The sequence below is a fragment of the Ictidomys tridecemlineatus genome, chromosome 3, assembly GCF_052094955.1.
Source record: "Ictidomys tridecemlineatus isolate mIctTri1 chromosome 3, mIctTri1.hap1, whole genome shotgun sequence".
Lineage (NCBI taxonomy): Eukaryota > Metazoa > Chordata > Mammalia > Rodentia > Sciuridae > Ictidomys > Ictidomys tridecemlineatus.
This window is the reverse complement of record NC_135479.1, coordinates 154,983,470-154,997,352: the sequence shown is the minus strand read 5'-3', so window position 1 is coordinate 154,997,352 and position 13,883 is coordinate 154,983,470. Positions and strand designations below refer to the sequence as shown.

The 13,883-nt window shown below is 35.3% G+C and overlaps 1 protein-coding gene across 21 annotated transcripts in view; it reads left to right on the top strand.

The window, feature by feature from the left end:
• Phldb2 (pleckstrin homology like domain family B member 2) overlaps positions 1-13,883 on the top strand; it is a 198,633-nt gene that overhangs the window by 162,738 nt on the left and 22,012 nt on the right. For 8 of the 21 annotated variants that reach the window (XM_078044250.1, XM_021720659.3, XM_021720658.3 and 5 more), the window contains 5 exons: positions 2,216-2,371; positions 3,285-3,395; positions 7,406-7,495; positions 10,722-10,865; positions 11,496-11,681. In XM_078044250.1, coding sequence (XP_077900376.1) covers positions 2,216-2,371; positions 3,285-3,395; positions 7,406-7,495; positions 10,722-10,865; positions 11,496-11,681 — 687 coding nt within the window. The remainder of the gene's footprint in view (positions 1-2,215; positions 2,372-3,284; positions 3,396-7,405; positions 7,496-10,721; positions 10,866-11,495; positions 11,682-13,883) is intronic. The other 13 variants (XM_021720668.3, XM_040270390.2, XM_078044255.1 and 10 more) reach the window with 5 other exon arrangements.

The following is a 13,883-nucleotide window of genomic DNA, read 5'->3' as shown; positions in this document are numbered from 1 at the left end:
ATAGACACGTGTTTGAATGGTTTAGATGGCTTGGTTAGATGATTACATCACAGAGTCCAAGTGCTGAGCTTGGCCGAATTTCCAGCTTTCCAGCCTAGTGTGCTATAATTTTTATGCAATGGTTTAAATATTTACTACAGATGTTTACTACAGATAAATTAGTGAGTCTGTGGCCTTCATACTAACCAGTTGTGGAGTAGGTGAAGGCCTAGCATAGAGTACGTGTGTATATTGTGAGCCATATGACCACTTCTGATGAAGATTATTATAAACCAAAAAAGTGTTTAAATTTTTATCTCAGTACTCTTTAACCACAAACTAAGCTTAAATGAAATACCTGGAAAACTTGAGTGACTATGCCTATATAAGAAAATATATAAGCTGGTCCACTATTTCAAGACTGTGGATATTTTGTTACAACATGTAACACTTGAGTTGTCTGTTATTTTTTTAGTTTCCTTCATTAATTCATTCATTTAGAAGTTATAAACTTGAAATGTCTGATAAACAGCAAATGTCAACCAAAAACTTCAAATCAAGACCACATTCTTTTTGGCCAAATAAAATGTAAAGAAGTGTAAGAAATGCTGAATATGTTCTTCAAATTGTGTTTTTCCTGCCCTTAAAATTGGAGAACACACAGTCTGTGTTAACATAATAGCCTTGTTGCTATAGTGTTGACTGTAATTGCATGGTAGCTAATAGCCCTTCTATGAATCATCACTAGAATATAATTCATTGCAGAAGATAGAAATATATTCCATTTGATTTAAAACCCTAATTTGTCATTATTTAAAAAGTAGAACTAATTTACCATACAATTATTTTCCAGTTCCCTTTAAGGATTCAAATATAATGAAATGCCCTGATTATTTTAGCTATGTAGAGCTAAGAGCCACATAGCCCAGCTACCTCTTCCTTTTGCCCATAGATTATTTAAAATTTTTATTTTTAAAAAATTCATCTACACATAACACTTTTATTATTCTATCAGAGACTCCAAAATTAAATGGGTGTTTTAAAATTTATTTTAAAAAGTGTATTGGAGAATATTTTATATAATGTGTAGTGATCTCTTGCATGAATGCAGATACACAAATAGCATTCCTGTCTTCAAGTATCTCATAGGTTGAAGAATTCCTATTCAAAGCCATCTGATTTTCATGTTGATTTTCTTTAAATGTCTTAAAGATTATTCTTAAAGTAGTAGTGCTTAACTTTTTTAGTTGAACTGATGAAAGCTTTGTTCTACTCTTAACCATTTAAAAAAATTTTATGTGATTTTAATGGATTTATAAAAGGCTACTTTGAAAATTTGATCTCCAAATATTTTAATAGAATTTTTTTTAGAGCAGTTGTAGGTTCATAGCAAAATTGAGCAGAAGATAAAGAGATTTCCCATAAGCCCCTGCCCCACACATGCACAGCCTCCTCCATTATCAGTATTCCCCACCAAAATGGTTCAGTGGTTCACAATTGCTGAACCTGTAATAGTATATCATTATCACCCATAATCCATGTCCAAATGATTTTGATTGCTTATTCCTCCAGAAAAATTATTTGAGCATGCATACCCTATGTATATAAAACATTTAACCTATATTATAAATATATTTATTGCATGCATGTTTAAAATTGTGTATATGTACTATTCTACTGGTATGAATGTTAGAAAATATTTATTAAGCAAAGAAAATAAAACTCCTCACAATCTACTGCATTGTGCTGTGTGCATTTTGGATATATGAATCCTGCTTAGAGAATTCTTGCCTGAATTTTGCTGAATTTTGAATTATTTAATCTCCATACTAAAACCTTATATAAAAATTGTGAGAAAAAGAAGAATTTGCTTGAGAAACTATAGCTTACCTTTGATCTGCAGATAATGTTTAGGTTATTTGTTGAATACTTTTTATACTTCACTATCCATTTTAAAGCTGCTTAGTAGATTTAAAGCAAGAATTTCTAAAGCATGGAGCAATCTAAAACAAAAGGTAAAGTAAATGCTACGCTTTCCTGTGGTGTCCCCTTCAGTTCCACTGTAGAGGCACTGCTCTGGAGTTCAACTCCAAATGAGAGGATCATCGTATTCTAACCCTGGTCCATGTTATAATCTAAAGTTATCTTGGACTATGACTTTTCATAATCGTTTCTTAATATTAAGAAGGTTGCAGCCATTCTGGTGTGTCTTCTTTTCATTCCCTTTTCTCCAAAGGATGCTGACCTGTTGGATGTTGAAAGCAAACACTTTGAAGACCTAGAATTCCAGCAGCTTGAGCATGAGAGCCGTCTGGATGAGGAAAAGGAGAACTTGACCCAACAGCTCCTGCGTGAAGTGGCTGAATATCAGCGGAACATAGTCACTAGAAAGGTACCTTTCCCAGGTGATGTTTAATGTGAAAAATCAAGATATATTCCTCCTATGTGACAGTAAATAGCATTCAGATAGCTATGGTATGTGTGTGTCTTTGTATCTGAATATCTTTGTGTGTTTAATCCCATCATATTTAGCACATTATGGGGCTCTGAACACGTTACAGTCATCGTTACATAATGTTGTGGATGTATTTATGAATAATAGCCAATTTCACCTTTATGTAAAAACCAAGTCTAGAAAATCAGGAATTCAGATATTTGTTTTAAATTACTTCCTATTTAAAGCACAGTAACTAAATTCAGAATAATTCCACGAACAAAGTTTAATTTGGAATTTTCTGTTTCCATTGCTGAACGGTTCCCCAAACTGGCAGATAGCTTATTTATTGTTAGAAACAGTTCAGTCAAATACCATGCAGATTACTACTAACTCCACCCAACACTTAGCTGTCCAGTGCAGAATTTAGTTTCTATTCCAAAATTCAGAACTCCGCCCCAGAACTCTAACCTGATAACACTGAAGGATAAAACTGAGGGAAGGATGAAAAAGTTACTTCTCCAACTCAGTTTAAATAAGAAATGCCATTGTTATCTTTTCCCAATCAGTCATCTTCCCAAATGACGTTTAAAATTAATTGATAGTCTAAATCAAGATTTCCTGTTGATTTCTGGACTCTTCAAATACAATTTAAATCACTTGAACTGTGTTAACCGTAAGAAAGACATTGAACTTGGCAGGTCAAAGTAAATGCCTCCTTGTCTCTAGGTAATACCAACTGCCTATCACCTACTCAAATACGGTCACCATTATTTCAATGGTAAAGGCCTTCTTCCCCTTTCCCACTACAGACTGGCAAACCTTGGAATGTCTAATGGGCACCTTTCTATGATGATCTTCTTTCCTACAGGAAAAAATTTCTGCACTGAAAAAACAAGCCAATCACATTGTTCAGCAGGCTCAGAGAGAACAAGACCATTTTGTAAAAGAAAAGAATAATTTAATAATGATGCTACAAAGAGTAAGTATTTCCTGTTCAGCACTGGTTATAATATAACAGAGCTTCCAACTCAGGGAAGGTTGCCTCTTTCCAAGTAAATGCCTTTTAAAAGTGAAAGCCTTCAGAATCAAGGAAGATTTTTGTGTACATTTTTATTTAATTTTCACACTAGTAAGCTGATCCCTTGCATGGTTAAAATTCAGCAGAAAATCTTTACTTTTCCTTATTTTCTTTTCTTAAAAAAATCACATTTTTCATCAAATAGTTAAAATATATTCTAACACAAGTTTAGGGTAGATTTAAGAGAAAATATTCTTTTCACTGCTGTCAAATATTGTGGCTCAGCTACACTAATGTTTTGAACTCCAATTATTTGTGCATGTGTCTTCCTGGAAAATGTCACATTGGAGTTAGATTGGCTTAGTTGGGTTATTAGACACCCCAGGTGATTCGGTTAGAGGAGTAGCAAAATCATCCTCAAGAAAGGAACCATGTCCTTGTTTGTCCCAGCACCTAAAGTGACAAAGGGAGTCCTTCAACTAAACTCAGTTAAAAGCAGCCTGTGTCTTGACTTTCTGACATGGTTCCTGGTGTAATTTCATCAGACATAAAAGTTGATGGGTCCAGTCTCATGGTTGAGCCAAGCATGCAGGCCACTACCTAGGAAAATAATGTTTTGGCTCATGGAAATATCAGATGGATCTAGAATGGGATACAGGAGGAAGACTAAATCCAGAATGAGGATTAGGGAAAGAGGCTGTACTGTGACATGCACATTCCTACCTACAAGAAATGAGCATTCCTGTCTAGGTTCAGAAAGTCCCTAAGGTCCATGATTCTGGTATGAATCTGCCTGGGGTTTCTATGCAGCCCTTACGGGTTCCTGACACTATCCTCCTGCCTTTTCAGCAGCTAGAAATCTGTAAATGGAGACTTTTCCGTCCCAATCCCCTTCCCTGATCTGTGGGGGTAAACTCTGTTGCCATCAGCTTCCCTATGACCACTTTACTCTTTGTGCAAATATTCAAAGGTATAACAAATTAGCATCATATGTATTTAAGTAGCTGTTGATGTTTTAGGAAAAAAAAAGAGCGAAGAAAAAAATTTCTAAGTAGTAGGTCTTTAAAAAGGGGTAAGCACAATCACAGATATGACAGTTTCTAATTAGAAATACAGAAAAGAGAATTAGATTGTAAAATACATAGACCATAAGTATTAATATTTTTGTTTTCCTAAAATAGCCTATAGACATTTTAATCCAAATCAAATCCCAACAGGTATTTTTGTAGCAATTGACAAGCTGGGCTTAATCTTTATCCTCATATCACATATAGAAATCCATTATTTCATGGATTCCACATTTGTGATTTTACCTTTTGGTTAAAATGTATTTGTAATCCTAAAATCTATACTTGTAGCCATTTTACAGTTATTCATAGACACACACAGACCAGTGGAAGTTTTGAATCACCCAACATGCATATTCCCAGCCAGGGCTGAACGACGCAGCATCCAATCTCCCCCTTCCATCTCTCATACTGTAAACAAGTGTCCTTCTGGTAGACCACTTTAGGGCTGTGATTTCCCTTTTTTTTTCCTTTTAGTTGGTGATTTTGCTGTTTCAAATGGCTTCCAAGCATGGTGCTAAGTGCTTCTAGTATTCCTAGGGGCAAGAAGGCTACTGTGTCTTATGGAGAAAATACATGTGTTAGATGTTTTGCTTGCATGAGTTACATAATAATGCTGTTGAATTTTGTTAAATGTTAATTTATCAAGGGCATATACTACAGAAAGTGTGTTCAAAGAGAGACACATATAAAACAAAGTTATTATTGATCAGTTTATGAAAATGTGACCAGAGGCTTATAGGAACTTAACCCTGAATTTCCTGAAGGAACAGTGGTTCAGTACTTAAACAATTTAGTGTTTGTGGCAACAGTAAAGAATGTAACATCCACAAATATGAAAATTGGCAGTTTATGAAAATGCAAAGAGCCTAGAATAGCCAAAGCAGTTTAGAACAAGAGGAACAAAGTTGGAGGATTTTTACTACCTGATTTCAAGGTTTACTATAAAGCTACAGTATTTAAGATAGTATATAGTGCAGACATCCAGATATTCATTTAGATCAATGGAACTGACCCTAGAGTACAGAAATAGAACCATATTATACAGTCTATTGATTTTTCACAAAGTTTCCAAGATAATTCAATAGGAAAAAGAAGTCTTTGCAACAAATTATGCTGGATCACCTGGGTAACCATGGAAAAAAATAAACATCGTATCCTCATATCACATATATAAATTAATTCAAGAGAGATGACAGACTTGAGAACAAAAAATTAACATGATAAGGATTCCAGAAGATAGCATGAGAATACAAATATATCTTCATGACCTGGTGAAAGCAAAGATTTCTTACAGGAAATGACAAAGGACTTGAATCTAGAATATGCTAAAACTCCTACTACTCAATAAAGAATAAATATCAATGCTTTTTAAAAAAATCAGGCAAAAGTCTTAAATAGACACTTCACAAAATAATATATACTTAGGGCCATTAAGTCCCATTGAAAAGTATTCATCATTAGTTATCAAGAAAATATAAATTTAAACAGTAATGTGGTTCCATCTTGTACCACCTAAAATGACTTAGGTGAAAAAGTGAAACTTTCACATGTTGGCATGGATATGAAGCAACTGGAACTTTGAGGCATTGTTGATATGAGTGTGAAATATACAGCCTTTTCAGAGAACTCCTTGAAAGTTTATTTTATAACTTTTACTATACACCCACCCTTTGACCCAGCCACTCTACTCCTAGCTATTTACACACTAAAAATAAAAACATATATTTACCAAGAAAATGTATCAAGACTTTTTGAAGTAACTTTTTTTTTAATGTTAAACTGAAACTAGAAACACAAAGTAAGTAGCTATCGAGAGGGGCACAGATAAAGAACTCCTCACCAATACACAGGAGTGAACTACCATTGCTACAACATCACAGAGAAAAAGAGGGCAGTACAGAAGCATGCATACTGTATGGCTCATTTATGTCACGTTGGAGAACAGGCAGAATTAGTGTAAAGCTATGGGAATTGGAAGAGTGCTTGCTCATGGGTAGGGCTGACTGGAAGGGAGCATAAGAAAACATCTGGGTAATAGAAATGCTCTTTATCTTAGTTATGATGATCCATTCGTTAGAAGCCATCAAATTTTTTTTTATTTTTTTAATTTTAGTTAGTTACATATGACAGTAGAATGCATTTATGCACTTTGATATATCATACATAGGTGGATATTACATCTCATTTTTCTGAGTGTACATGTTGCAGAATCATATTGGTCATGTAGTCACATAGATACATACAGTAATAATGTCTGTCTCATTCTACATCTTTTCTATCCCCCACGTCCCTTCCTTTTCCCTCCCATCAATCAAATTATTTTCTTAACAGTTGTGTATTTCACTGTATGGAAATCATACCACCAGAACTAATGTGACCCATAAATAGTTTTCCTAAAGTTTGTTTAATACTGGATTAATTTAAGTGGATCATAGACCCAACTTCAAAAGCTAACACCATAAGGTTTCCAAAATAAAACCTATCCGTGAATTGTGATGCTATATCACCAGAAGGTACACGATTACCTTTTACTTAGGAGGATAAAAAAATAATCTTAGAAAATATACAAAAGACAAGGACCGAGAGGCCCTCTGGTGTTCCTCCCTCCATTTTTGGTCCAACTAGAACACCCGATTTATTTTTTCTTAAATATGCTTACACTTTGTAAAATTAATCCTGAATGGAAAGTTATAGAACTAAATATAATTAAAAACAACTCAAGCATCATGTAGCTAGCAGAAGGTGAGATATATACTAACAGGAAGTTCTGACTGAGTGTGAGGAGGGGAGGTGGAAATGGGAGGAGAGTGCAGGATTCTGATGTTCATCTCTTGCGCAATCTCTGTGCTTCTGTGGTACCCAAGGTCAACTCCATGCTTAACAAATTTTGTGTTCCTTCAGGAAAAGGAAAATCTTTGTAATTTGGAAAAGAAATACTCCAGCCTTTCTGGGGGAAAAGGGTTTCCTGTTAACCCCAGTACGCTCAAAGAGGTAAGCCGTGATTCTACCTGTCTACTCATAGCATCTTAGAAAAGAGGAGCCGTGCCTCAGTGTTGTGTGACAAGCTGAGGAGCAAAAATATTACTAACCTAAGAGATGTAAATGAGCACCCAGTGCTTGGATGGTTTTCCTGCCTCTCATCATTTGTGCTTTGAGAATTCCAGGGATAATCTTTATATTCAATTCACTGTGCACGAGTGTGAGCGTGTGTGTGTGTGTGTGTGTGTGTGTGTGTGTGTGTAGTTTGCTTGGAATTGACATTGTGGAGTTACTTGGAGGTTTGAAATATTTAGGATCTAGACCAAGATGAGTCTTCCCTTCTTCTCTTTCCTCCTTTCAATCTCCTTCCCCTCTCTTCTCTTTCTCTGCAATTTTATACAAGAAAATGTCCCCAAACATTTAAGAAGATTGTTTGCTTTCTTTTCTTCAGCTCTTTCCCCCCACCACATGTTTTCTGCTGCTTCCTCCCCTGAATTGGGAACCTTTGTTTACAGTAGGCTGTATTTATCCTTAATCTATTGTTCCCTAGTCCCCAGCACTTCTCTTTCCCAAATGTCCTCTAGTAAAGCTACACTGTCTCATGGGTAGAATGTTTTAGCTCTGATTTGGAAAATTATAATGCTGACTAAGAAAGAAATCATTTTCTTTTATTTGCATTTACAAGCTCAGGAAAAGGTTAGCTTTTACATAAAATTTTGCATAACCAAAAAATTTGCTTTTGTTTATAAGTTACTTATCAAAAGACAGCAGAGTTAGGAGTTTCTAGACAAAAGATTTTTTTTTTTATAGGTGAATGAAGTAAATTGCTCATCACAATAAAAGTGTGACTCAGTGTGTATGTACTTCAGAAGCATTTTTTTAAAAAAATATTTCTATGACCATTTCATCAGATTATTATTTTTACAGTTTCTCTCCATTATTCAGAACATGGAACTGGCAGGTTCTATGAACAAAGGGTGGTTTGTAAATGGAGTGTAGTGGCATAAGATAATGTCAAGGAGGTGGTTAGGAACAGGCCTTATGAGTCATGTTGGTGACATACAGCTTATCTTAGGTGTGATGGGAACTCCTCAAGTGGCTTTAAGAAGGGAGGTGACATTATGTTAAAGATCACTCTGGACTACTAGAGAATACTGGATCATGAGGAGTTGAGGAGAGGCAGGGACGCTAGCGTGAAGATGATGGCAGTTGTGTAGCCTGGAGATGGTGAGGCTTGAACTAGAGCAACAGCAGAGAGGTGGAGAAAATGAGTTGGATTAGTATATATTTAGAGGTAGAGCTGAAAATTCTTGCTGATAGATTATGTGTATGGATGAAGTAAATAAAGGGAAGTGTCAGGAGAGATGATGCCAAATGCACCTTGAATAGTGAGGTCGATGGTGAGTACCTTTTCCTGAAAGAGGAAATTCTGGAGAAAGAGTAGGTTTAGGAGGGAAGATTTGGAGTTTGACCTGGACATTGTGAGTTTGAAGGTCTGTGGCATCCGAATGAATTAAGCAGGTTCAATACTTTATCTATCAATAGAAGAATAAAATTTTTCCTTTTCTACTAATGAATTGGTCTTTTTTTTTTTTTTTTCTGAAGACCATGGTTTCAAACATACATTTGGTTTTTGGTTATTTGGGGCATCTCTGCCACTAGTGCTTATTGAGCAGCTCTTTCCTCTTTAATCTACTAAGCAAACTTGACTTCTGTTTTGATTTTTTTACTGTCTTTTTGCATTCTCTTTCATACTCATATTCTCTCTCCCTCCCTCCCTCCCTCCCTCTCCCCTGCTCTCCTTTTTCCTACTTTTGAGAAGTGATATTTATAACCTAACTCCTTAAAAGAGCTTTTACAAGCAGCATACATTTTTGAAGCAATGAATTGTATTGAATTGGATTGTATCTTGGCTTTGAAACACTCTATCAACTGAGCAGAAGAATAGCTCCATGTTGTTAATTTTCTTTTTGATTCATTATCACAGGCAAAATAGAATTTGACAACTTTGTTGACTACTTCCTTTCTTCTGTTTAATCTTATACCTGGCTCTTTCTGAAGTGGAAGACTTTGATAGATCCAAATTATAAAAACTTCAATTCTAGTTTTTTTCCACTTTGTTGTAACTATAAGTTCTCAGTAAAAACTTTGATTCCCTTCCTGGACTTTTTGTTTCAACAGCATCACATCACAATGCCATATCTTTTCTAGAGTCACTTTTTGAAAGGATTGATGGGCTAATAGAAGACACTGAGTGTTAAATTTAACTTGCTTTTAAAGGAGTGTTATTTTATGCTTTATTCTTTTTTTCAGATTGTTTTATTGGTATGGCAAAAATCATAAGTGCTCTGTGTAATTCCTTTACATGGTAATTTACAGGTGCCTTTTCCACAAATAAAAATTCAGGAGTTCTGATTTTTCAGAAAGTTTGATTCATATATCTTCTTTCAGTTGAATCAAAACTTAATTATTGAGTTTGAAAGTAATTGGAAATTCTCTGTCGTAGGGATAGAACTGAGAGCTGGAGAAACTACCTTGAATTGAAACACCCTCCAGTTGCAACTCTACCTTAGAGTTGTATGTGTGTGTTTGTGTGTCCGTGTGTATCTGTATTCACTTGAATGAGAAGATAGTGTCCTTTTTATTCTCATATGATTGAGATGCTCTAAAGTTAAATTCCATTTCAAATGAATTACTGTTTTATAAGTCTTTTCTTAGTGTAAAGCCAGTATCCCTCAGCCCACTTTTATTGACCTTCTAACTCATCAGGAAACAGCAGGCTCATCAGGAACTAAGCAGGTTCAGTACTAAAAGTGAAGATTTGTGGAAAAGGCTCTTGAATCAGGCAGTGAGTGATTGCATTGTCAATTTTGTACCTCAGATTTTTTTGATGTGCAATTCTTTCAATGTATGTGTAGTGACAACCTCATTCCATCCACAGAACGAATCCTGATGCCTCTGGATAGTTTGAATTCGAAGGTGTTGGGTTGTTGATAATATAGTTATTCTGATTTCACCAGAAAATTTCTGTTTAATGTTTGCAATGCCATTTGTCAAGATTAAAACACCATAAATCCATTTTAATTGCTGATTATTTCCTTGATGAAACATTTGATCGTACCCAGATAGCTGGCTATGCCGCTCTCAGCTAACTCCATTGTACTGGGAACATTAATACTCTCTTGCATGCCTCAGCTTTTGCTTTCTGTGTGTCTAACTTCTGAATTCCTCCTTTTAGGGCTATCTCAGTGTAAGTGAAATTAATGAGCCATGTGGCAATTCCACGAATCTGTCCCCTTCCACTCAGTTCCCTGCTGATGCTGATGCTGTTGTCACTGAGCCCGCCTCAGCTGTGCCGGTGAGCCAGCCACAGAGTACGGAGGTGTGTTGGCATGACATTTCATTCATTCACTGCTTTTCCTCATGTCAAAAATTAACCCACGGTTAACTGAGAATAAGCAAAATGAAAGTGTGTGTGACAGATACATCTCTATTTGATCAGAGGGCCAGAGCTCTCTAAGTTTATAAAATGTACTGATTTGGGAGTTTTCCTCCACCACAAAAAATGCTAGAAACCATGAAATATGAGGTGGGGGGGGGGAACTAGAAGAAATAATGTCAAAAAAATGAGCTCAATGCCTTAGCACTCTAACCCAGTCTAATATTCTTAGAAACTAAGAAGTCGTTCTACAATTGTTGGTTTGAATCACCTTTTCAGTTTGACTCTGTTTTTTGTTTTGTTTTGCAATCTGAATATTTTTTAATGTTATTCCTTTTTAAAGCATTCTTGGGAGTGTCCCATGATAGTAAACTACAATGCCCTCTAAGGATTCAAAATGCTTGATGGTAGTGTGGGATTTTTAACAAGACTCTGAACTGAAAGAGACTGTCCATCATTTGTGACTTCTTGATTAACCTATAACAAAATAGAACAGATTGTCAATTTCATTTCTTTGTCTTTTTCCTTTCATTTCATGTGGACACATGTATACATTTTCTTTCTCCTATAAAGCAAAGACCACCTGTCTGTTCTGGATTTATGTTTCCTTCCACTCTTTCTCCTCATCCTGTCATTCAACCTTCATCAACCCCTTGGCCCGAAGTCATGGCTCCACCTGTTGATCCTTTCCCTTTAAATGACACACCTCCTCCTCTACCAGCTAAGAAACACAGAAGGCAACAGCAGCAGGAACCACAGGTAATTAGGGAGTAGTATTTAGGGTGTGGGAATTTTACCTTGATGACAAAGTTACTTATGTGGAATCTTTCTTCAACTTTTCCAAAAGAGGATTCATACTTCTCTGCTTTTATCTTAGATTTTTGTTCCATGTTCTAAGGGTGTTGGGATTATTATAAAGCTTTGAGATCTTATTCATCCACAACTGGCAAATTTTACATCTTTATGTTTCACTTCCCATTGCAAAATATTACAACTTTTCTAGGTCTTTCTCAAGATGCTAATAGGTATTTCCATAAAATCCATCATATAATAGTTGTGTTGCCAACACCAAATGTTTTTAGTATGTATTATTGAAACCATATAGAATTCATTCCCTTGCTATATACCAAAATTTGCTAAGCACTTTATAAATATCTCTTGAGACTTCTAACAATGCATTGAAATAAGATTTAGATCTGTCTTGAATTTAGGGAATTGAGGCTTAAATAGCTAAGCATCTTGTCCAAGGTCACATTTCAGAAGAGCATTTGGTCCATAGAAAACCAGTTTTTAAATAAACAATTTATTGCATTCATTTTAGTATGTGTACATGTAAATTAATTCTTAGTTATTTTTAAAAAAAATCTGTTTCAAGACTCCATCTCAACTATTTAATCATTAGTTCCTCAAAGTATAGGAGCCCTGGTTTGCTATGCCAAGTCCTTACATTTCCTTACATTCCTTTACTATCGGCATTTGTTAAAGATTGTATCCTGTATTGTCTCACTTCCTTCAGGGTACTGTCTCCTAAACTGATATAAAAAAGAACTGATGCATTATAATTATATGTAGACATGGGATTCATTGCAGCGTGTTGATATGTGAGCACAGCATAATTTGGTAGATTTGTTTCCCAAGACTTTCTCTTGCTCTCCCTTCTCCCTCCCTCTAGACCCCCTTCCTCTACTCTCTTGTCTCCCTTGTATTTTAATGAGGTCCCCCTTCCTTTTTTAAATAAATTTTCTTTTCTCTTCCCTCTCTCTCTCTCCCCCTCCCTCCTTCCTTTTCTCCCTCCCTCCCTCCCAGTCTCTCTTTCTTTAATATGAGAGAAATCATTTCACCAATAATAGAAAGGAAGTCAGTAGGAACAGAGCAAGCAGATCTGGGAGAGGGAGGAGAGAAGGAAAGGGAAGGTACCAGGAAAGAGATTGATCAAATTATGTTATGTGCATGTACGAATATGGCATAATGAATCCCATTATTATATATAATTATAATGCACCAATAAAAATAATAAAAAAGAGTTGATGAAAAGAGTGGATCAAAACAGGTGATATGTAGAAGGAAGAATGAAGAACTAAATGCCTCCAATTTTGATGTTATGTTTATTGCATTAATAGTTCCATTCAGGTTAAAAGACGTCTCTGGTAGCAAAACAATCACAGTTTTCAAACCTGTTGTTTTCTGCCAAATGTCAGATTATGTTTTCAAGGGCTTTTGTTACCTATTTATTATTTTATTAAGGTACCATTATGAGATATTGAGAAGTTTTGAATTTTGGCATTTGTGACATTTGGTCATAGCAGAAAAAAAGATTGAAGTGTTTTGATGTCATCTAACAAAAATGTAGAGCATGCATTAACCAAACCATGAAGTTTTATTATTAAAATGTGAACTACCTGGCCATGAATTCTAGCTCTGCCAGTTTTCAGCTATGTGACCTTGGGCAAGTTTACTGAACCTTTCTGCCTCCCAAATTCTTCATTTGTAAAACAAATATGCAGAACCTGCCTCACAGGAATGTTATGAGTTGAATGAGATAAGGCATGTAGAGCAGTTAACCTGGCACACAGTACACTCTTAGTAGATTTTAGCAACTATAAATAGATAATTTTAAAGTTAAAATTTGTCATAATTGGCATTCATTCATTTTTATGTATTTCAAAAGCTTGAACACAGTATTAAAATGATCAAACCTAAAGAAACTTTAATTAAGAAATCACGTTACTATTGAAGACATCTGGGGGAGGAGGCCAAGAAAAATTTGGATAAATTTCAAATTGACACAGTCTTGCCTTAGAAATCTAGGAGAAAAGAAAGAAGGGTAGGGGGAAAGAAAGGAGTTACTGTAGGATTTTTAATTATGCGGGATTACTGTAAGATCTCTTTGGTCAAGATCTTTTAAAATATAAGAATAACGTAGAAGAAACCTTACATGGATCTTTATATGGATTTGGAGTG